Source organism: Cryptotermes secundus, unplaced genomic scaffold (genome assembly GCF_002891405.2).
Source record: "Cryptotermes secundus unplaced genomic scaffold, Csec_1.0 scaffold741, whole genome shotgun sequence".
NCBI classification, from domain to species: Eukaryota; Metazoa; Arthropoda; class Insecta; order Blattodea; family Kalotermitidae; genus Cryptotermes; species Cryptotermes secundus.
In genome coordinates, this window is record NW_019724599.1 from 204,939 (window position 1) to 229,741 (window position 24,803).

Consider the following 24,803-nt stretch of genomic DNA (forward strand, 5'->3'; position numbering starts at 1 on the left):
GCTTCTGTTCATTTTGCAGCAGTCATGGCACAAACTTCATCACAGTCCTCATGTTCAGTTCCTCTGACAAAATTCGTTGACATGTACCATAACTTAGTCCCAAGGTGTTACAGAGGTCTTGGATGGTCGGTCTACAATCTTGCAGAATCAGATCCCTAACTTTCGCGACATTTTCTGGTGTTTTGTTCGTTGACGGCCGTCCTGAACGATCGTCATCATCAGTCAATGTTCGGCCATTTTTAAAACGCTTATACCAGTTGTAAGTTTGTGTCTGGCCTAAATTGTTTTCACCAAAAGCCTGCTTCAACATTTGGTGCGTTTCTGCAGCGGTTTTTCCAAGTTTGAAACAAAACTTTATACAGACACGCTGCTCTCTCAGGTCAGCCATCGCAAAACAGCAAACTCACGGAAACACAACAATGGAAATATGTTCACCAACAATAAACCCAACCACTCAACTCAACGCTGCTTGCCACACTGATTCAAGAAGGATGTGTGAGGAGACGCCTAGCGGTATTTCGATGTACTCATAACCATTCGTGCGCAAAATTCAAATTTCAGAAACTTTTGGATTGCCCAATGTACATGTTTCAGCCGAAACTAGGCACTGATCATGATATTTGTTGTGTTGTGACAGTTGTAATAAAGAGGTTGCAATGTCTTCATTGCTTTGCAACAAGGGCTGTATAAAATTCTAGTTTGGTGTGCAGGTTTCCTACACTCAGTCTGTCACTAACCGCTGCTGTATGGGTCTCTGTAACAACAGCCAATTGGAAAATATATTACTGACATGTTAACATTTCCTGTCTGCCTGAACAATTTCACAGACTTCCATATCATAGATTCCACTGGTGGTGGACAACCAAATTAGTGATTCCAATCATTATGGGACATTTTAAATGATTATACTTTGAGGTTACACTCCACCAAGATAGCATATTTCTCTGCAGTGAACTCCATGTTGTTACTTCTTGCACTGCATACTGCTTATACAAGTCTCTCCAAAATGGCTCTACCACTTTAATGCATGACGTTACTACGAGAATATCATGGCCAAGACAATCCAGAGCCATAATGTCCAGGAAAGAAATCTAAGATAACATGATTCTCAAACGCTCACTGCAAGCAAAAACAGAATTTGCAGTATGTGATTAAGCGCCATTCTATTAGAAAAATGTTTCCTGAAGCCAAACAGCTGTGCCTTGGAGACTGAGGATGAAGTCTTCTGCATGAACGTCACAATACTGATCAGATGTTACTATATCAGTGAGGAAAACTTGTCCAATAATTCGAACTGCTGAAACAGTGTAATGTAGCAGTGCCTCCAGTAATGTTATCATAAACACGTGTTGTTCTAGAATGTATGCCATTTTATAAAAAAAAATAATACAGGAAGTTACCTCCAAAGCCTATGGAGCAAAATTAACAACGAAACAATTTATCTACACTGAGCACTTAAGTAAATATACACAGTTTAAATGGGAGAGTCTTTTTTTATTCACACTACATAAGTTATTATAGTTCAGTTTCTCATAAAACCCATTTAATGTTTTCCACAATTTATGATTCAACAAGCTTAATATTAATACTCACCATCACAAGAACATCATAACTCATACAATGTTTTTACTGTGAAATAACAGTACCAGGAAAAATTAAAAGCATGTCCACACTGATATACAACTGTTGTATTTATACATAAGCTGAAAATACAATCAATAACAGATCAGTGCAAGTAAAACTGATTTATTATATGAGACTGATTCATTTAATACAGCTTCTTGAACTGCTTGGTTTATGCCAGATGTTCTGCAACATACTGGCCAAACTTCAGGATCATGTTCTTGAAGTCATTTGAAGCAACAAAGAACAACAGGCCAATCTGATAAACACTACTGGAGTGAGCTGGAAGTGCTGGAACTTGGCCGAGTTCCTGCTTCTACACTGTCTAAGCTAGTGTGAGTGTGTTGTCTTGCAGTGTGGTCACAGTCAAAATGCCAACATTTTTACAAATGAAAAATACAACTAAGTAAATTTTATATACAGCTTCTGCAATTGAAATCGTGGACCTGCTGTAGAGGAAAACTGGAAGCGATATCCAATTCACAAAACATTTGAGAACGTACACAGAACTTTGAGGGAGACTCGTTCCTGTGCACAAGTGAATGCAGAACATGGAATAATGATGGCATGAAAAAAATTATGTTCTGGCACTGCCACAGCAAACCCCAAGTACAAGTATACAAACAAGTACCAGGATGACTGGTGCAGCAGAGACACAGGTATAGACAATTTTGCTCCACAATGTTTTCCATCCATATCACCTCTGAGAATAACACCTCTTACGGGGAAATCATATCAACTGTGTATGATTTTATGAATGGCTCCAATCATGGCTACACATTTGGCATGACAGTCTGTTCACAGATGAGGCTCAATTTACCCAGGATAGTATTACCTACACAAGGAATTTGCATTCTTGGGCAAATGAACATCCACATGATAGCAGAATGTAATTTTCAGCACTAATTTTCACTTAACATGTGGTGTGGAGTATTAAGCAATAACTAATTGGATGATGTTATCAAGGGATGTTTAACAGGTCTGTAATACAGGAATGTTCTGAACAATGAATTTCCACTGTGTTTAGAGAATGTTCCTCTCTCAATATGGAGACAAATGCAGCTACAACATGATGGAGCACCTCCACATTTCAGCAGAGTAGTAATGGAATTTTTTTAATGAAGGTTATGGAGGAAGAGGTATAGGAAGAGGTGGACCAGAGGCATGACCCACTCAGTCTCCAGACTTAGACCCATTATATTTCTTTGTGGGGTTGCATGAAGTCAAAACTGTAGCATGGTGGTAAACTGGAAGTAACGCAGCAATCTGTATACAACAAAGTTGAAGCTCCTACTGCTATCACAAGTGAACAGGAACACATGCAGTGGCAGCATTCAATGGCACATCAGCTGGCAGCATGCACGCCATCTAATGGTGGACATTTCAAAATTGCTGTAATAACCTTGAAACTTAAGAGCTGTAATCCTTTAAAATGATGATAATAAAGGTGAGCTGAAAGAACCTTTTTTATTCAGTGCTAGACTAAGCTTAACTTGATAGTGGCACTAAATCAACCTACAATTTTCCAGAATTCTTCCTCTAAATGAACATGCCCCTGAAGTTTGGCAAATATGTCACAGAACACTTGATATAAAGTCAAATTATGTGATGATTAGGGAATGATGAATTGGAAAAGAAATGACCATACAATATTTTAAGACTCAAGCCCAGCACACATATGAAACTCAGCACAGAGGCATGATCCACAAAAAAGATTTCACAGCTGGGAATTCTCAGATCTGAAGTAAGAGTGATATAAACCTTATCGCATCATTCAGCAAATCACAAGACAGTTTTAAGCCAAAGAGATTCAGTCATTTAGTCATGTGAAATTAAGAGGAAACATACTGCCCTAAATGGAAGGGGAATGATCCCCAAAAGCAAAAATTTGGTAGGAAGAACAATGTACAAGTGGTGATGGAGAGGATGGGTAAGGTTTAAAAGGAACTGTTGGCAACATTAACCCAAGCCCCAACTCTCAATATTATGAGAAGCAATCACCCTTGTACAAGCTCACAAAAATCACACTGCATCCAACACCATAAAAATAACAGGAGACTCAATCTAACAGTAGACAGACTACTCCTTCCATGTCTGCATTTTCTTCATAAGTAAATGACCGTTCACAGAAAGCACACTGCATCTGTTACAATCACAATCACTTAATGCTATTAGGCAAATAAACATTGCTTATTCTGATGACAACATCAAAAACACGTGTATGTGTGTGGGAAAAATGCAGAATTGTTACAAGATTGTGAAGCTACCAGACTTTTTCCCAATTACATGAATGCTGAAAAAACTGTAACTTCCTATGTATTTGGTCTAAAGTTATGAACCATAAACCCCATCAAAGAGCATAAATCATGCAACTAAAATATGAAAACGCATGTCCCTGTTCATATTGTATAAAACAAAATAAGTTCTCAATTCAAAATATAGTAAAATTTTCTATCAATGTGGTCAGTACAAGATAGTATTTTGTGGTTGAATAATTTTTTAATGCTAGTGGGGTGGGACTAAGTCCCTTGTACTGCGGCCACTTCAGGCCTATTGTACCAGCCCCAGATGATAGGTGAGAGTGATTGTGGAGCAATTGGTGGAATGAAGATTGGCAGGGGAAACCGAGAAAACCTGCCCCACTGCCACTTTGTCCACCACAAATCCCACTTGACCAGACCCAGGATCGAACCAGGGCAGCCGCGGTGGGAAGCCAGTGACTTGTAGTCAAATAACTGGGAATAAAAGAGCATAAATCCATATCTGTAGTTGTGGCACACTACCATTCCTTTTGCATATGCAGGTTACTGTCTGGCAGTACAAACACCAGATGACACCTCATAAAATATCCAATATATTACATAGAATTACTATAGGGGTCCATAATAAATCCATGTGGCACATTTAATAGTAGGTGTATGATTTGTCTGAAATGGTTTAGTGTGTCACAACTCTTGAGTATGACACATTACACAATGAGAATTTTCATTTTATGCATCCTGTTGTGTTACAATATACAACCTTTTTATTATATCCGTCACAACACAACTAATACCAAGATCAGACCATTTTTGGCCCTGTTACATGTTTCGGCTATTGATAGCCATCATCAGGCAAACACATGACCATGGGCCTCTCTTAAAATCTTCTATATAAAGTAATATCGAATTTCCAAATTGTCTATGGAAACGCACACAAAGTAAATCCAACGACTGATCTGATGTTTTGAAAACATCGTGAATATTTATCTTGTTATATAACAGTTCCAATTTTTAATTTTTATATAATCTGAACTTTTGTATTTTTACATAAAGCATTTTTAAATTTGTACGATTAATAGTGTTATATCCATTTTATGATTGCAGTTAAATGGTAGTTTTTGTTGATATGTATTTGCCTGATTATGGCCGTTAGTGGCTGAAACATGTAGCAAAGCCGCCACAGCTGAACGCTGACTTTGATGTTTACTATTTGCTGTGTTGTGACGGTTCATTGCACAGTTGTATATTGTAGCACAGCAGGATGCATGAAATTAAGATTATGTCCCAAGTACTTCTTCTGTCATGTCAGATTCTCCTCACTTGTCAATACTGACATATACAGGCCTGTCAAGAGCACATGCTGTCTAAAAGCTCAAAAGAGAGTATGAGTAGAATACAACACTAACCACTTACTTTAGGGATACAAATAGTCACCGATAACTTACATGATTCACTGAACTTCATTTGCATGATAGGTGACATTTCCTCTACATGGTTGGTGGCCACAGCAATACAGAAATAACATAACAATGAAACTGAACTAAATCAATGAGGGACACTATCTCATGAGATCCTCCTGCTGCAGATTCATAACATGTGACAAACAGTTCTAATAGTAGTAGTAGTGTTCTTAGAAAATGTGTGTCAGGAGGCACAACAACAAAACCTTAAGGAAGTGTACTAACTGTAATTTGCATTAGGTGCATCCTGTTGTGTTTGTTATACAAATTATTTATATGGATCAGTTACAACAGAACAACAAAACAGTCTAGGTCAATATCACCTTAGCTATATGTTTCGGCTTTTAAAGCCATCATCAGGCAAATACATGGTTACTACATTCACACACACATTCCAGCTCCACTGTACCATCACACTGAAATGCAGTTCAATAGTGTGTGAGTGCAGTAACCATGTATTTGCCTCATAATGGCTTTAAAAGCCAAAACATGTAGCTAAGGTGATATTGACCTAGACCATTTTGTTGTTGTGTTGCAACCGATCCAAATAAAGAATTTTGTACTAACTGTATCTTACAACACCACAATTTGTTTTGCATGGGTTGTGCTGGAAGTTACTGAAATGGGCTGCTCACTACTGGCATGTGCAAGTGACAGTGAAGTGATAATTTGGCAGACTCAGGACAAAGGATTGTTTCTAATACAATCATTTGGAGTTAAAGGGTTGAAATGACAAAACCAATATCTTAATGTTAATCCACCTGCCACCAGCAAATCACTCCATGCAGTGTCCAGAGGGAACTTACCTCTGCTATTGTTCTCCTGAACTGTGGGTAGACCTGTGGGTTTCTTGGGCCTGGGATAAGCTTTACTGCGAGGCACAGTCGTGCCTGTTGGGTGCAGGTTCAGAGGTGTATACTGGCGGTTCATCCGAGCCTCCACTTCCATCACAAGTTCAGGGCTAATCACTGCCAGGCAGCAGCATCATGCAGTGTGTGTCACACAACGTAAACAACCAACCAACAACAACCAAAAACCGAGGGAGCCCAAAACAACCAGGTAGCAGGGTGCCGAAAAAAAATAAGATAATCAACACATAATCAAGGCAAAATTAAAACACACAACAAAACAAATAATAAGTGCATGGATATCATCAAATTGAAAATAATTCTTTATTATCCAGTCCTACAAATCATATTATTCTGATGCATAAGGAAGGGGATGACTTGACATCTGAGATTTCTCCCTTTAGGCAATACAAAAGATACTATCTTCTATGATGTGATGCTGTGAAGTCTGGTAGATAGATACCAATGTTTCGGAGGAAACTGCTGACTCAATCTTCTACCCAGAGGATAGAGGCACCAGGTTCCTCTAAATCACTGATGCTTATCAACCAGACTATAAGGAATCACATCCCAGAAGACAAGATTACAGTTGAGATAACAAAAACTGTGAACTGGGAAGGAATAAGAAGGAAAAGTTACTAACATTTTTTAAAAAGCAAACTCATACTTGGCAGATTTCATGATGCCATATTTAGCTATAATTGCAGCAAACATATAACAAAGAATATTAAAAAAACTCATTAAAAGAGGTCCTTGCAAACAAAATTACATTATCAAATCAGCAGTTACATATGTGACTACGTAAATCAGCATACTGCAAGCATAACAAATGTAAGTGCGTGTAACAGAATGTATGGGAGCCAGGAAATATTTTGGCAGTTGCCTACTAATACTTACCAGAAATGATGTTAAGGATATTTCACAATTTCTGATACACTACTTCATTACAACAATTCTCTATTAGTTAATGCTTAAGACAACAGAATGTAATTAAATCTGTGAAGCTCAACAGTTGCTCTGCTTGGGAAGAAATTTCCAACAATCTACACACTGTAAATGTTCACTACTTTGTTCACAAAACCTGACACTGGATTCTAACCTATCCCAACCTACTTCTTAATATTGAAAATACTACCTAAGCCTACTGAGTGGTAAGGTCATCAAATAAACTTTTGTACGCATTTCTGACCTCCCTGACATTCCAACCAGCTCATTCTTATTGATATGATCCCTGGAATAACATTTGTTGAAGCATACAAAATATGATGCACCTCATTATGCCATTTTCTCCAGTCTTCTGTCATTTCCTGCCTCTTCAGTCCAAATATTCTGCTCACCACCAAGTACTCAAATACAATTGGTCTGTTATCCACATAGCAGAAGAGACCAAATTCCATATCCATTTATAAGAACATGTACAATTATTGTTTTGCATATTTTAACACTTACCACCCACTTACCACCTTGTTTGCCAAAGCATGGTAGCACTAACAGTATTAACTGGATATTAAGAAATTTGTAGCAAACAACTACCTGCATTGTCGATATAAACTTTTAACCGGGCAGTGGCTCCAAGATTTTAGTTTCAGCAGATGCTAGCAAAGACTCTCCTCCAGCTAGTGCTGAGGTCAAGAAAATGTGGGTGTATACATCCACTCCCCCATACGTCTTCATGGCATAGTGCTTAATTAGTTAAGCACATGGTCAACTTTACCTTTACCTGCCAGCAAAGTCTGGCTCATAATAAAAAAGAGCCTGGCATCTTGAAATTGGCTTTGAACTAACTTCTCCATGAACCATGTGTGTTTCATTTTCATTTGTAAGCAAGGCACTGTTTTCACTGTGTTAATGTTATGGTAAAGACCAAGACAGAAAGAATGGCCTATTTCAAGTTATAAAATAAAATGTTTATGAACTCTGAGACACCAGATCAGCTAACATGAATCAGAGCAGTAATTGCTCTGTCCAAGCAACATGGATATTCAACAACCTAGTGCAAGTTTGAATTATTTTTTTGTAGCCAAAACATCTTAAGCAACAGGCATTAAACAGAAATTATAACCACTTAAAATTTAGAAAATTTACTGAAATTCCTGCTACAGAATTTCTCAGAACACTTTCAGTAACAGCAACAGCAGTTGGTGTGTCTCATGGCAGGAACAACCAGGCTATGAGCCTCGATTTAAAATTTGGCCGGTATCAGACAGCCTGACCACAAATTTTCAATACATATATGTGTCTGAGGAAAAACACTCTCTCAACAAGGTAATTTGTGCATTAAGGAACCAAGATTTTAGAGCGGTGTGAAAAAAATAGTAGCTACATGCAGAACATCTAGATATATGATGCACACACAGTACTGGCACTTCATTGGCAGTTATCAACAGGACGGTATCATCAAAAGAAATAACAAGAGGCACATCCATATATATGGAGTGATGATTTCACAGTCAAAACTCTCAGTCATCTGTGGGCATGTAAGACAATGGTTGCGAGCACAGTGATTCCTGACAAAAAAAGGTTACCTAAACAAGTCTGACAAAATACCGGCATACTACTCATTCCAAATAGCTGGCTGCAGCCTTTAGATTTGTGAATGATCCATGCATTCAAGTGTCATTACAGAAAGTAGTTGACTGTATTTCCTGAGACAATACCAAGATTCAATAGCCTCAGTCATTGTGGGCATCAAAATAAGCAGCAGAGACATAACAATATTGATGCATACTTCAGCAGTATAATCTGTTAACATCTGCCTCCATAGGAGGGTCATCTTTGCAAAAGAATGTGTGATTGTTATGTTTTAGAAATACATAAATATCAAGTGAAATTAAATCTGTAGAGAATTTCTAAACATGTGAGATATACAGATATGATAGTACATGTATTACTATACGAAACAGTAATGCACAGTTCCAAATATTACAACATAAAGACACTTTTGATTATAAACACACTAATTGAACACATCCTACTGTACTGACCTGCATCAAGCTGTTGCATGTCAGGACTGGATGGAATAATACAAGAAACAAAATACAAGATGATAATAATGACACTGACAACAAAAACCACAGAAACAATGAAGCTTATATACAGCACTCAAACAAAGGCGGTTACCTGGAGGTCTCTCCATCACAGTGTGTAAGCCTGTACGTCTTGTTCTCATTGGCTGTTGCTGCTGCTGCTGCTGTGGCTGCTGCTGTTGCATTAGACGCTGGACCTCTTGCACTTCCTCTGCACTGCCCAGTGCTAGCGTGTGTCGTTTTGAATTTCCACGACCATGCATATACCTGTGAAACCATACATATGAACATTAAGATTACAGTCTTCTGAGCTGTAATATCATATAGCTACAGCCCTTTCCCACAATGAAGATGGAAGCTGCAGGTTTCTCCAAAATCCTCGTACCTACCTACGAGAACACACAGTACCAAATCCCAGGAGAATATAATCATAATATTCAACACTGTGAGAACTTCAAATCTGCCCATTTGATTTTACCTTCCACATACTGTTTTAAAGGGTTTCAAAACAAAGTAATCAAGTGGCTGTAACTGTCTTTAAACAAGTGGACGACGCCCCTTATGAGGTGGAATAGGATTATACAAAAGACGTTAATAGAAAAAATTGTAATGTATTTTAGTAATTATTCATGTTATTTTAAGTGGACTGCAGTGCAAGATTTTAGAGCGCATCATAGTAGCGTAGGAGTCTGGACGCACTGAAACACCTGAAGATGGCCATCTATGGCCAAAATATGTTGTGTTAAGTGTTAAATAGTAAATATTTTAATAAGTGTTGCATTACTGATGGACTGTGATACACAGATATTTTATAATTTTTATTTAGTGTTTTTAGTTCTACAGTCTTATGTGCACCAATTTATTAAAACACATGAATGACACATATATCAACACATATAACCCAATATTCGAGGTAACAGAAGAACTGAACATGAGATAGAAACAAATAAACATTACAAGAATAAGGACCAGACAAACACAGCAAGCAGTTGAAAACAAGACTAGGAACATAACATGACAGAGTAAAAATACACTGTGTCCATACTGCCTACCTATCCAGTTCAAAATATACTTTATCCATACTGCATATGTATCAAATTCAAAGAATATTTTGTTCCTTCTACTATTCACATTTTTCTGAAAGTGAAAATTCTTAGTTTCCAATGTGCCAGCATTTCTGTGCTGTCCTAGATGTGGTATACATATGCAGATAACATCTGTTCGTAAATTGGTGACACCCAAAACAGAAATATCATATATGACCATCAATATATTGCTTCCAATTAAGTACATTTGTAAACATGATTCTGTTTTTGTTTGTTATTCAGATTTTCACCACTTCTCCCAGTTTCTTCTAACTGCCGGTAAGCATGCAGGCCTTGTGACATCCTCGACTCTACAGTAAAAAGAAACTCTCTCTATGCTGCACCACAATCACCATCTTATCACAGCAAATTATTCCTCAAATAAGAGGAGAAACTACAATGGGACAACCAAGAATAAAGTAGTTCTTCCAGATAATGGAAAACATTAAGAACAGCAGAAAAGGCCGCCAAGAAATTGAAAAGGAATGACTGTGAGAAGACAGATCAGACTGGAGACTTTATGTCCATCGGCCTGTATGAAACAAAAATGATGTCAGACGAAGTGTGAAAAATTCCTTCTTGAGTTCCATTTATTTCACGCATCATGCTCATACTCCTTTGATGATGCAAAGGAATTCATATGTATGTCTTTTGTTCTGAAAAATCATAAATACTACCAAGTTCATGTCAAGAAACATTCTGCAAGAATATCCTAAATTGTGCACTGGTACTAAGCCTACTTTTGATGCTCACCTTGCAACTGCATATGGATCAGGCAGATCCTCTCCTAGAGTAGGTCCTGTATTTTCAGTTGGTGGCTGATGTGATGCTGCTTCTACACCATTCTCTGAGATGACTGCTGGGATTGGCTGAGACCTCTGTGACAAAGTAGGGCTGCCAGGCTGGAGCTACTGATACAGTGTTAAATATTACTAAGACATACTAAATGGCAGATTTTATGGCACATGCACTTTGACAAGAAGGAAACAGATTTTGTCACTCCTATCATATGTATCCATTTATGCATTAAATTCAATCAGAACGGACGGTTTATTGATGTAAAAAAGACAGTATTTATAAGCATTACGTTAACAATCAACACAACAAATATACTCGTTTTTAATGTTTTACAATTCAACTTTTTATTCCTGCTACACGTTTTGGTCGTACAAGACCATCATCAGGCAGTTATATACAGGAATATGTTTAGTCACTGAACTACCAATATGGATCCTTACCAGTGCAACGTGTCATATTATATACTAACAGATACATTTTTTTTTTTGCCTCAATTTGGTATTACAATTAAAACAGAAAATACAAAATAAGATAAAAGAAAAATATAAAAATGAAATACAAGGGCTGGATAAAAAGTGTAGTGGCAACACTGCTGTAACATGAAATATGTGCATCAGGTGGCACTAGCGCTGTCTGTAGCTGATAGCAGAAGATCAGTTGAAGTAGTGCAGTGAGTGTCTCTGGTTGTGTTTCATTGTGTATCGTCTTGAAGTGCAGGAGCCAAGTTTAAGCACCTTAACAATTATTGTCATTCTAACAATTAATGTGAACTGCCAGAACATGAAAGAGTAGCAAAATCAACCTCACAATGCAGAGTAATTTCTACACCTCCATTTATACTCTCATTTTCAGCCACATTATTTAGAAAATTCTGAAGATGATATACCATTTGTAACTGCTCCTGACTTCCAGGTTGACTCCAGACACCTTCTAGCTGTCTACTAAAGAACATCTGAAGGTTTGCCCCACCATCTGAAGCTCGTCTTCCAAATCCTCCAACTGAAAGATAAAACTGTGTAAATATCTATGAAGAGATTAAATAAATTACAGCCCATGAAATAAAAACTAAAATGAAATCTAAATAAAAGCCAAAAAATTTAAAATTTTCCAGCTGTTAATACGATGGGGTACCCAAAAGAAACCGAACTAATTTTTTTGTGGGCAGAGCTTTTGTAGTACCACGTTTTGCCGCTATGAGCACATAGAGCTAACATTCCTGAGTCGATAAGCCGACTACCGTTGCTTCAGAAGGTAAGGACTAGTTTCGGCAGAGTTTATAGTGACAACTGTTTTGTGTGATCATCGTTTTTGCAATGGCCCGAACACATGAAAATGTTGAAAAANTAGACAATGTTTTGAAAAATGGAATAAAAGACTAGACAAGTGTATTAGTGTAAGTGGAGAGTACTTTGAAGGGGATTGAAGGTTTGTGCTTAAAATTTGAATAAATAAGTTTAAAAAAATAAGTTCGGTTTCTTTTGGGTACCCCCTCGTATACCACATTTACGCGAAGGGAAGGAAAGATTTTTGCACTATTATCAGAGTTCAAAAAAGAAGGGTTCATTTTTTTGGGCTTAGTTTAGTTTAGTTTATTGAAAAATTCCATCGATCCAGTTTGGGCTACAAGTACGCCTGGCGGATATAGAACCAGTCACAGACAAGGAACTAAAATACACATGCTATGAAAAAAAGCATAGGTCAAATCAAACAATAAACCAAAATGTTTATCTTCTTACATTAACATTAAACATAACAACATCTTAAATTTAATATTGTAAAAAATCATCATAAGGTAGATGATAACATATTTATGCCAAAATAAGTCACCTATGATACATAAAAGCTCAAAAATTCACATTAAAATTAGTAATTATTATTAAAAAAATCATTCAGCGAATAAAAAGAATTCAATATAATATAATTTTTTAGAGTATTTTTAAATTGATTCTTATCAGTCAATTTTTTTATGCAAGGAGGTAAGTGACTAAATGCCTTTATACCCATATAATAAACACCATTTTTATAGACAGACAACCTTGGTTGTGAAGGGTAAAAATTATTTTTACCTCTGGTGTTGATATCATATAACTCTGAATTTGTTTTAAAAAAGGAAATATTATCAATTACAAAAATTAGTAATGAAAATGTATACTGAGAATAAAACGGTAATATAGCTACTTTCTTAAAGAACTCCCTACAGGAATCCCTATTTCTGGAATTTGTAATAATTCCTATGGCCTTTTTTTGTAGTTTAAATATATTGATACTATAAGGTGAATTCCCCCAGAAGATTATACCATATGACATAACTGCATGAAAATACGAAAAGTAAATCATCCTTAGTGATTCATGGGACACAAAGGGTCTTAAAGATCTAATAGCATAACATGCTTTGCTTAATTTAACTATAAGTCCATCAATATGATGCTTCCATGACAAGCTATTTGATATTTGTAAGATATATCACATTCTAACATATATGCCACACTGTGCTGTCAGGCAGAAAGAGAGAAAAATATGTGAAGGTCAGAAACCAGAAACTATAACAAATTTGTCCAACAGCTCACAACAACTGAATCCCAGCAGTTCTCCAACTGACTGACTGACTTTACAACATCCTGCATGCACTGCACAGAAGAAATTGTTCCTCTGATGCATTTGTGTTTGTTGGGGGTGCCATGAGATTGTTCTTCAGCCATTTCCTACAAATGGCCAATGTTTTCAGAACCAGTATTTAGCAACAGCTGTTGTACAGTTGCTTAATATGCAGTCATTGCCTATGAACGGGTCTATAGGCCATAATATTCCACTGTATATCCGATCATCACAAGTCTGTATAGTTTCAGGCTCTCATTTCTTGGCCCAAGAAAATTCAAATTCTAACTCTAATAAATGAAACACAATCTGAACACAATGTATCAAGAAACAGAAAGGTATGTCAACTTACTTGCACCCATGACAGGTGGTGGTTTCAGAAGATGCTGATCCTTAACTGAGAAGTTCTGCGGAGGCTGGTGCTGAACAAGTGGCAGGTTCAATGGCAGATTTGTATTTGGCAGGATGTCCAAGGGTTGACCAATTCCATCCAGTTTGATGTAGTGGGCCTCCAGAACCTAAATTTAAGTAAGTGTCACAAGTTCATTGAAAATTTTCATGCAACTCTCCTTAAACTCTAAATCTTATCGTGAATGACTGCATTATCAAAGAAACCAGTTTCTCCCCCCACCCATCCACATATTTATATTCTATCTAATCTACACCAACAATTCTCAAACTCTGTAACACTGCAACTGATTAAAACGATACATAAATTTACTCAACTCCCCTGTTTCTCCAGTCAATGAAAAGTAGAGTTCTGTAAACTGTTGCAAGTCCCAATCAGACCATATGGAGACTATATATACCACCAGAGAACTATTTAGAACAATGAAGAATGCCGTCTTCTCGGACGTGGTGCCATGTAGATCTTGTGTGAACCAGCATTTCTGAGGACGTATCAACTCCATCTTCAGGGTACACAAGATCTACATCAGTGCTTCTCAACTGCTGGACCACGGCCCAGTACCGGGCCCTAGCATCAGTTATACCGGGTTCTCGTCTTATAGAAAAAAGAATTTACTGGGCCGCAGTCTCACAGAGGCTGAGAACCACTGATCTACATGATGCCTCATCCCAGAAGACAGCATTCTTCATGACTACTTTTCTTCAGGTAACATAATACTCTATGCTTGTGCTTAAAGCCAAGCACTTAAAGTACAGTCTCAATTTAAAGACAATGCAATAATTCTTGCCCTTAAATAAAATTACTTCAGTATTCCAACTGTTTCTGTAAAAATTCCAAATTTTGAAAATTTTCACTCACAGCCACATGGTATATCAAGAAACGTTTCCTACTTCCTACACACCACTGTAAATGTGGAAAGATAAGGCTTCTGAACTCACCATGGTACAATGTGCCTGCTTCCATACACAAACACAGAACTTTTTATGTAATTTGTATGCTAGGATTAGGCTACTCAGATACTAAGAACCCACATATTCAAAAGTGTTAAAATGAGCAAAATTTACCTGTTCATGGACTGTATCTCCGGGGCCCACAGTATGTCTCCTGGCTGTAAGATATTTGTCCCCAATCCCACCACTACTCGATCGCCTTTGCAACTCTTCACTCTCAGACTCCATCTGCACATCCACATCTCCAAACTAAACACAAAATGTGTAGTATACATCATCAGGTTAGAAGATGTTTGACAAACAATTAAAGGGGCCCATCATACTTAGTATTACTGAATTTCTTAGCTCTGTCCATCATCTAGTATTCTGAACTGTTTCAGATACTAATCTGTTTCCATTCTCAGATGAAAGGATGGAGAGGAACTTAAATCAGTTTGGTCTGTTAGAAATGGTGACTTGACAACTCAAGTCAGTACAAAATGCAGTAATATTAACCATAACACACCATTATCAGAATCCTTCAGAACTGGCTTAATGTATCATATCTATCAGCCATATGATGTTTTTCCAATTGGAAAGTGAAGAAGCATAGTTTCAAAATCTTGGCCACCATTCAATTTTATTTACAATTCTTTCAACAAGAAAATGGCAATTATAAAAAAAGTGACATGAAAGAAATTAATTGGACTTTTCTACTCTAAGTATTTGCTACTGGATGTAGTACATCTGTATAAACCACACATGGAAAGAACTTAACAGAATATTCACTGCAAAGATAACCAGTGATCAGAAAAACTCAAAAGCAATGTAGACACTTCAGTATACATCCAAGTGCAGTTTACTCAGATCTAATAAATCTGAAATTTTATAATACCCCTACAAAACACAGTGATTACCATACATACCACCTGCTTTAACATAAAAAAAAATCCAAAATCAACCCATAGAGTACGAGGCATATCCACACAAGTTCCATTTGCAACTATTGCCACTGCAGCACTGTGGTCACGATAGTGTGCATACTTGCAGAGTTTACTGGTTGTTTGGGAAGGCATAGATGCCATGTGCAGGCAATCAAATCACATTTACGCACTGTCCTGTGTGTTTATAATATTCAAGAAAATCAAGAAGCCACCGCATGTGAAATTAAGTTAGTAATCTGTTTCTTGAATGCAAAAAAACATGAAACCAGCTGATATTCATTGTCAACTTTGTGATATGTATGGACAATATGCTATGAGTGATTCAATGGCATGGAGATGGGTGAGACACATTAATGAAGGATAAGAAAATGTGCATAATGATCCACGGAATAGCCAACTGTCTGTGCTTACTGAAGATTCTATGCATGCAGTGGAAGAGAAGATTCAAAAGAACAGACAGTTCACCATTTTGTCACTTTCCCTGCAGTTTCCACAAATTTCACAATCACTTCTTCATGAATTGTGCCTGATAAACATAAATTTTGCAGAGGTTGGTGCCCAACAATGAGCATGGAGTGCAAGTGCCACAGTAAAACTGAAAAATTCATTACTAATCATATTTTCCAGGTACCTTTTCCAAAAGCTGAGAGTCATTGATAAGATGTAGAACAGGTATTGCTGGCATAGAAACAAGAGGTGAGCCCCCTTGTTCTGACTCCAAATCACTCACTGGGCTGCGGTCCACTACACCTGCAAAGTAAGGGTGCACTGTGCTGAACATGTCACACTAAAACACAGCTGATTCAACTTTAAACACTTTCCCTTTGTCTGTAAGAAGAAATATGTTGGCTGCTTCTTTGTTCATCTGTGTACCTTTACAGTTTCAGATCTAAAGTATAAAACAATTTCAGCAAATACAATTATATAAAACCCTCCTGAAATAAAATGAAAACTACCCTTGCATATATTAGTTTATTTAACATTGAATGGAATGAAATTATCTGCAAACAAATAAAATCAAATGATCTTCAGAACTACAGTGTACTTGAAAATGTTACTCATGACTGAAGAAGATTTGCACTTCAAGAAATGTAATTTATCATAATTTTTTAGTTTCACTATATGTATTAAATAGGAGACATTCAGAAGGCCTACAACATACTTGACAAGAGGATGACTGGAATGAAAAGATGTTCCTTAAACCTGAATTTTAGGAATATACGGTAAACAGAAACTGCCTGATGATCGTCTTGTAAGACTGAAACATGTAGCAGGAATAAAGACTGAATATTAAAACTGAGTATATTTGGTGTGCTGATGGTTGACATAATTCTTATAGTAAACAGAAACATTCCCAAAATACACAACCACTTGTGGCACATGCATTGTAGCGGTTTCTAGTGTCTGCCAGCCAGCAATCAATTTCTGAGGTAGGGAATGCCATGAGCTGGAGTCTAATACAGCCAAAAATATGTTTAAATGCTGCAGGGTATACTGAAGATGAAACCTGAACCACACCATGTTTCAAGTTGATGAAAATTCTGATCCTTTCCTCTACATGTACTTAAGAATATGAACATATACATACACTTTATACTATGGGAATGAGGGAGTGTCATCACCAGCTAGTGATACAGACTCTAATGTCATCATTAGGAAGTTACTAGATTATACTCTCATTATACTTTTGGTATTAAGGGAGGAACATAGACTGAGGGTGTTGGAGAACAGGGTGTTGAGGAGAATATTTGGACTGAAGCGAGATGAAGTAACAGGAGGTTGCAGAAAACTGCATAATGAGGGGCTTCATAACTTGTACGCTTCTCCAAGTATAATTAGAATGATCACGTCAAGGAGGATGAGGTGGGCAGGGCATGTAGCACGAATAGGGGAGACGAGGAATGCATATAGGATATTGGTGGGAAAGCCAGAAGGAAAGAGACCACTGGGAAGACCAAGGTGTAGGTGGGTGGACAATATTAAAATGGATCTTAGAGAGATAGGAGGGGACGGTAGAGATTGGATTGATCTGGCTCAGGATAGAGACCAGTGGAGGGCTCTTGTGAACATAGTAATGAACCTTTGGGTTCCATAAAATACTGGTAAATTCTTGAGTAGCTGCAGAATTGGTGGCTCCTAAAGAAGGGCTCGGCTCCATGAGGGAGTAATCAATTCTTCCTACATTTAATATTCATACCCAACATGATTCATGATTTTGGAAGCATTTTTAAACACAGTACTCATCATTCATATATACAGACAAATTAACATTTAAAAAACATTGTTGGACATTGTTCCATAAAATAATTTTGTCTGTGGTGGCATAAGTCTGCCCTGGTAGTTCAGTGACAAACAATAAAATTTGATCATGTCTGAAGATGGGGGAGCAGGAATGAAGCGGTGCTGCAACACATGGATCCGTCATCCAGGAACATTTAAAATGAATATTTGGAAAAAGTGAAAAATAAATTTGGTATCCTAATCCTTTTCCACGAATTTTATTTCCAAACTCATTCCTACCAGCAACAAATTAATCTGTGCAAAATAAAAAAAATCTTGGCATGAGAAAACACATAGCTGTCACCTGTTGTTCCTGTAAAAAAAAATATTGGACGTGTGACAAATACTGTAAAGAGCAAAGATACAGCACATACGTAGGTCGTACCGAAAGTCATGAGTAACTTTCTTTTTGCATGCAACCTGGGAACAGCAGATGAAAGAGAGTATGGTGGTAGGTGGAACCAGCTGTTGTGTTAACCTTGAGTGTCTTGTGATGTCAATAGCTTGCATCACTGACCAGTATCACTCCTAACAAAATAGCCAACAACCATATGTTGTTTCGCCAGCGTGCTGTCATCGAATTTCTTGTGAAAGAGGAAATCCCTGCTGCAGAAGTTCACCAGACTCTTCAGCGCGCTTATGGAAGTGTGTGCATGGGTGAGAGCAGTGTTCAAAGATGGGTGAAACATTTTAAAGATGGGAACACCAGCATCGAAGATGAGCCTTGAAGCGGTCCTCGAACAGCCTCAACTGAACGGAACAAGGAAGGAGTGGATGAGATCATTCAAGATTACAGGCATGTGACTGTGGACACAACAGCCTGAAAACTTGGAATAGGGCATAGTGCAGTATAGGAGATGATTGAAAGCTTGGGCTATAGGAAAGTTTGTGCTCGTTGGGTCCCGTGGTTATTGACCAAAGACCACAAAGATCAGCAAAAAGCCATAACCTCAGAACTGCTGCAGAGATATCGACACGAAGGCAATGATTTTTTGCTCTGTATTGCGACAGGTGATTAAAGCTGGTTTCACCATTTCGAGCCTGAAACGAAATGGCAGAGTATGGAATGGCACCATTTGCATTCTCCATCAAAACAGAAGGCAAAGACAGTGCCATCAGCTGCGAAGGTGATGGGCACAGTCTTCTGGGATGCAGAGGGGTTTATTCTGGCCGAATTCCTGGAACCTGGGCAAACCATCAATGCTGCTCGTTATATCCAGATGCTGCACAAGCTCCATCGTGCATTGCACGATAAACGTCTGGGATGAAACACCATCATCCTGCATGACAATGCTCGCCCCCACGCCGCTCGCCTCACATTGGAAGCAATTGCAAAGATGGGGTGGGAAGGTCTTCCACACCCCTCCTATAGTCCTGATATGGCACCGTCTGACTACCATCTTTTCAGATTTGTGAAGGATCAGCTGCGTGGACAACGTTTTGAGACGAGGAAGGCAATTCAGAAAGCAGTGCATCAGTGTCTTCAGATGGCTGGAACGGAATTTTACAGAAGGGGAATTTTCAAACTCCCAGAATGCTGGGAGAAATGTGTACAAAGAAGTGGTGATTATATGGAAAAATAAAGAAAGGTCTGTAGACTGAAGTGGGGTATTTGGTTTGTCAATAATAAAGCATGTTACTTTACAAAAAATTGTTGCTCATGACTTTCAGTACGACCCTCGTAGCACGTTTAATACTATGGCATTAACCTTGTACAGTTGGTGCTGGGAAGATGTTGACAGTGGACTTATCTAGACAAAATGTGATGTTGGAAGCCTTCCAAGAGAGGACAGTACTACAGCTTAAATTAAAAGTACTTTAGACCACCAGTTCAGGAGAAAAACAGACACAGTATATTCTAGGGAAGCAATGCTCCTAGCTAACCATTCTTATAAAATGATTAGAATAAAATTATTTAAAGAAACCTACAGTCATCACAGAATGATACCTGTTGTAATGCTAGCTTTGCGTTGTGTAGCCACCAATGGAATGTTGCTGCTGCTTCTTGTCAAGTCCTGGCGTTCCAGTTTGTCTACCAGTAAGTGATATATGGCACTAATGTTCCCAAAACTATTGGAATGTACAGACTGGAACACAGTGAATGCAATTTGTCAGTTTCATTTTCTGAAATATAAGGTTAGATAATTAATATCCAGGATTGCATATATTTTTAGAAAATCACATTTTAAATCAACCATATCTTTTAATATTCTTCAAAATAATCTCCTTGAAATATCACACACTTTTGTGCTTGCTCATAAAATTGTTGGAAACACTTTTTGAATTAATCTGTATGAATGCCAACAATTTTTTTGTTACATTTCTTTTAATGTCCTCTGTGTCTTCAAATCATCTTCCTTTCAGTTTTGATACACCCTGTATATTTATATGATTATTATAAATGCAAAATACAACAGACAATATGAATTATATATTATTCCCCTCCTTGATTACAGCCAAACTTGCATGTCAATCCAAAGTAACTAGAGGAAGAAACAAGAAATTACGATCAGATTATTCACACAAGAATTAGGTAAACAATCCCCTCCCATCTTTTAAATTCTTGAAAGTACTAAACAAAACTATAACCCACACATCCTGTGTAGTGCTCCTCCATGACAACGTGTGTCCACATACGGCTGCTAGCACTCAAGCACTGCTGGAACATTTCAATTGGGAGTTGTTTGACTACCATCCTTACAGCCCTGATTTCACTCCAAGAGACTATCACTTGTTTACCTACACGAAGAACTGGTCTAGATCACAGCACTTCAGCAATAATGAGGAGTTGATGGAAGGTGTCAAAATGTGGCTGAGCTCACAGGCAGCAGGCTGCTTCAATTGAGGCATACAAAAACTTATTCCCCATTACAATAGGACCCTCAATTCTGGCAGTGACTACACTGAGAAGTAACTTAAGCATGTACGTATTTTTTCCCCTCATTGCTTGTTTCATTAACAGCTCACCACCTTTCTGAACAGCCCTCGTAAACGTAACTTTTCCCCACATCCTCATACTGACCATTTCATGTTCAAAGAATATTCCTCTGGTAATACTTGAATGCAGTAATTAGTCTTCATCTTTCCTCTGTCTCCACACACTGACCATTCAATGCCACACAATTACTAGCTGCACTCCATAAACACTATTCATTACAGACGAAAATTATGTAACTTTTTGCATGATATTCTACTTCATAATTTTACCTTCAGTATCATTTCTTTATCCAGGCCTGGTAACTGCAGCATATGCTCCAACACTAAATTATTGACGGGTGGAGGCACCTCGGTATTTTCAGTGTCAGATAATATCTTCTGAACTCCAGTATCCATATCACCCTACAACAAAAATTTAAGTTCACTATTGCACAACTAACAACATGGTCTCAGATTAGAACAATTTAATATACCACCTAACTTCACAGAGCAGAGCGCTCCTTGGCAGCTAACAGACACTCATCCAGTCAAGAAATTGCATCCTGTCATTCACAGAACCTAAGGTTTAGCACTAAGCTCACAAAATCCCACCACTGAACCTTATCCTGAGCCAGATAAAATCACTCTATATCTTCAAATCCCATTTTAATATTATCCTCCTATCTACACCTACGTCACCCCAGTGACATTTTCCAATAATAATTTTCCTCCATGTGTGTTACATATACCAATCATCTCAACCTCTATGATTTGATCACATGAAGAATATATGAAGGGTACGCATTATGAAGCTCTCATTACACAATTTTCTCTCATCTCCTCTCTCTTATGTCCAAATATTCTTCACAGTACAAGCTCTCAAACAATTGCAATCATGTAAGTTTTGAGGTTTTCACGGCGATGACAATGAAGAAAGTTGTCTTCTGGGTTTAGGCACCGTGCCTAAACCCAGAAGACAACTTTCTTCAATTGCAATCATGTTCTTCTTATAAAGACACACGTACAATATAAAAAAATAAAACTATATTTTTCTATATTTTTAACCTTTACTGTACAGGTATAGTGGATTTAAATCTCTTGTATTATTGGGATGATGGCAGAATTTAAACTTAGTTTTGAACTAGTAATAGTATTAGAACCGAAGAAATGATTACAACTTTGGAGCTATTTCTGCTAAACACTCTATAAACCCAAAAGATTTTTTTTTAAATTCTATATGTAATTCTTTTTAAACTATTATATATGAATTGTAGTTTTCATGGTGACTACATGCAATGAAGTCTTCTCATACAATCGGGTGTGTGAAGATGAATTAGAAGCCAATATTTCAGAGACTGTCTCTGTCTCCATCACCATGGGTTGATGCAAAGAGTGATCCAATCACATGCTGTATTTATACCCACACAACAGGGTTTTGGCTGTCCCATTCTACAACAATTAAATCCTTTAAAAAGGCGTACCAAATATTAACTCTGTGAACAGTAATGCCCAAGACTGCACTGCATTCATCTGCAGTGTAGAAAACAGCTATAGAAAATCTGATGCCAACTGACACTGATCATGCATTATATTATTACAAATTTGTGCAAGAGATCAAGTCTACAACATGAAACTGATGGTCAGAACAATGCTCCTGACTTAGTATTCATTGTGGCAGGGTAACTGTGACTTTCTTAGGTCACATGTTACAGGTGATAATGATGCCATCCTCAATGAGGTTGGCCGAACCATGGCTGTGCCTGTGATGGGGACGCATCATGGACCAGGGATGCATTGGGACACCTCCTCATGGTCCCGCTGGGCAATGACAGTCTTGGGGTCTGGATCAGTATGACGTACCGGGGCTTGCGGCTAAGTTCCTATAAAGGGCAATGGCACTATGACAGGAGCCTCCCACGCGGTGGCATAATGGCTCTTGGGTATCACTACAGTGTACCTGGGATGCATGCAGGAGAGCACTCCCATGGGGATAGCTTCGGCTATTTGAGTTGTCTCCCCAGAGCACCAACAAGGTGCCGCAAGCCTTAGGGCTCAACACTCTTAAAATGGTTTGACCAACCCATGTGGAGGGGTGGGAATGGGGGACCTCATACGTCACCCCCAGGGGCAACTCTCTCATGCAGGTTGCCCTGGTCGCAACCTCATGACTAACTGGTGTCACACTCCCATTAATCATCTGGGATACCCCTCTCCCCCTGAACAGGCACTCTTGGTCCTGGAGGCTTGTGAGGGTTTCATTCACAACAGGACCAGACCACCTAAGCCAAGGTGTGAGGCATCATGCTGAAGGCTGCATGGCACTGGGGTGGTAATTAGCCAGTGTCTTGAACGATCCCCTTGGGGCACCAGGCAGCACCCCACTGTATTTATGCCTTCCACCCATATGGGGCGCTTCTGGTGGCGACCTTTTAAATCCCCATGACTTGTGGGACCAAAATGAAAGGAACCAAACTAAAATCTGGTCATAAGGACCTTAAACTAAAGAGGGACCCCCCTCCAAGGGGATCCCTATGAGAAATGCTTCAGCAGGGGGCTGGAAGCTCTGGTGAACCACTAAGGGACCCAGTTGCAACCAGTGAACCTGCTGTTGAACTGCCCAAAGGCAGGGACGAACCAGTGGTTCGAAACCTACCTGAGGTAAAACCAAAAACTCCTCTCTTGGGAGTCAGTAGTACTGACATACCACTGCAAGGGGCTAGTACTTCTAGCACACCTGCAGAAGCATGTTTGGTAAAACTTGGGGACTGCAGCCACACGCTGTGCACTGGGTATACACTGTGGTTGTAAGACCCATAATTATATATGGCGCCACAGTATGGTAGCCCAGAGTTAAATTCAAGACAAGTAAGGCAGAACTTAGCAAACTGCAAAGGTTGGCTTGCTTGGGTATCACAGGAGCAATGCAAACATCTCCCACAGCTGCACTGGAGACACTCTTTTGACTCCCCCCACTGCATATACAGTTGGAGGCAGAGGCCAGGGCAGGAATCTACCGTCTCCAGTGCAGTGATCAATGGAAACCTAGATTCGTTAGTTTCAGACATGCATACATAACTCAGAACATGAAAAAAGAACCCATATTACTAATGGGGTCTGACAAAATGATACTGAGACATGTATATGAAACACCCTTCACAGTCAGATTTCCTGACAGGAGTGAATGGGAAGACGGGTTTCGGCCCGATAGAAAAGGGGGACTGATCTGGTATATAGATGGTTGCAAGATAAATAAGGGCACTGGAGCTGGCGTGTACGGTTATGGCACGAGACGGAAACTTAGTTTCAGCCTTGGGCAGTACAATAGTATTCCAGTCAGAAGTATATGCCATTAAGGCAGTTATTATGGAGAATTCAGATACAAACTACAGAAATAGGAACATCTACATTCTATCTGGCAGCCAGGCTGCACTTAATACCAGATCAACTCAAAATTGGACTGGGATTGCCACCAAACCCTCATGGAACAGGCCAAACATAACATGTCATATTTATTACTGAGATTATTGCATTAAACAGTGTCCACCATGTTCATGACTTTAAGCCCAAAAAAGAGATTCACTATAAGTGTCAAGTGACACTTCAACATGGCGAATGATTCAGTAGATGGT

General features: G+C 38.4%; 1 protein-coding gene across 6 annotated transcripts in view; it reads right to left on the reverse strand.

Annotated features, from left to right (window-relative positions):
- The window catches only part of LOC111862420 (serine/threonine-protein kinase SIK3), a 124,276-nt gene that overhangs the window by 19,934 nt on the left and 79,539 nt on the right, over window positions 1–24,803 (reverse strand). For 5 of the 6 annotated variants that reach the window (XM_023847800.2, XM_033750654.1, XM_033750655.1 and 2 more), the window contains 9 exons: window positions 21,466–21,597; window positions 20,207–20,345; window positions 16,610–16,728; window positions 15,170–15,304; window positions 14,049–14,214; window positions 11,988–12,100; window positions 11,057–11,211; window positions 9,313–9,485; window positions 6,151–6,312 (listed from right to left, as the gene is read on the reverse strand). In XM_023847800.2, the coding sequence (XP_023703568.1) occupies window positions 6,151–6,312; window positions 9,313–9,485; window positions 11,057–11,211; window positions 11,988–12,100; window positions 14,049–14,214; window positions 15,170–15,304; window positions 16,610–16,728; window positions 20,207–20,345; window positions 21,466–21,597 (1,294 nt within the window). The remainder of the gene's footprint in view (window positions 1–6,150; window positions 6,313–9,312; window positions 9,486–11,056; window positions 11,212–11,987; window positions 12,101–14,048; window positions 14,215–15,169; window positions 15,305–16,609; window positions 16,729–20,206; window positions 20,346–21,465; window positions 21,598–24,803) is intronic. The other variant, XM_023847801.2, reaches the window with a different exon arrangement.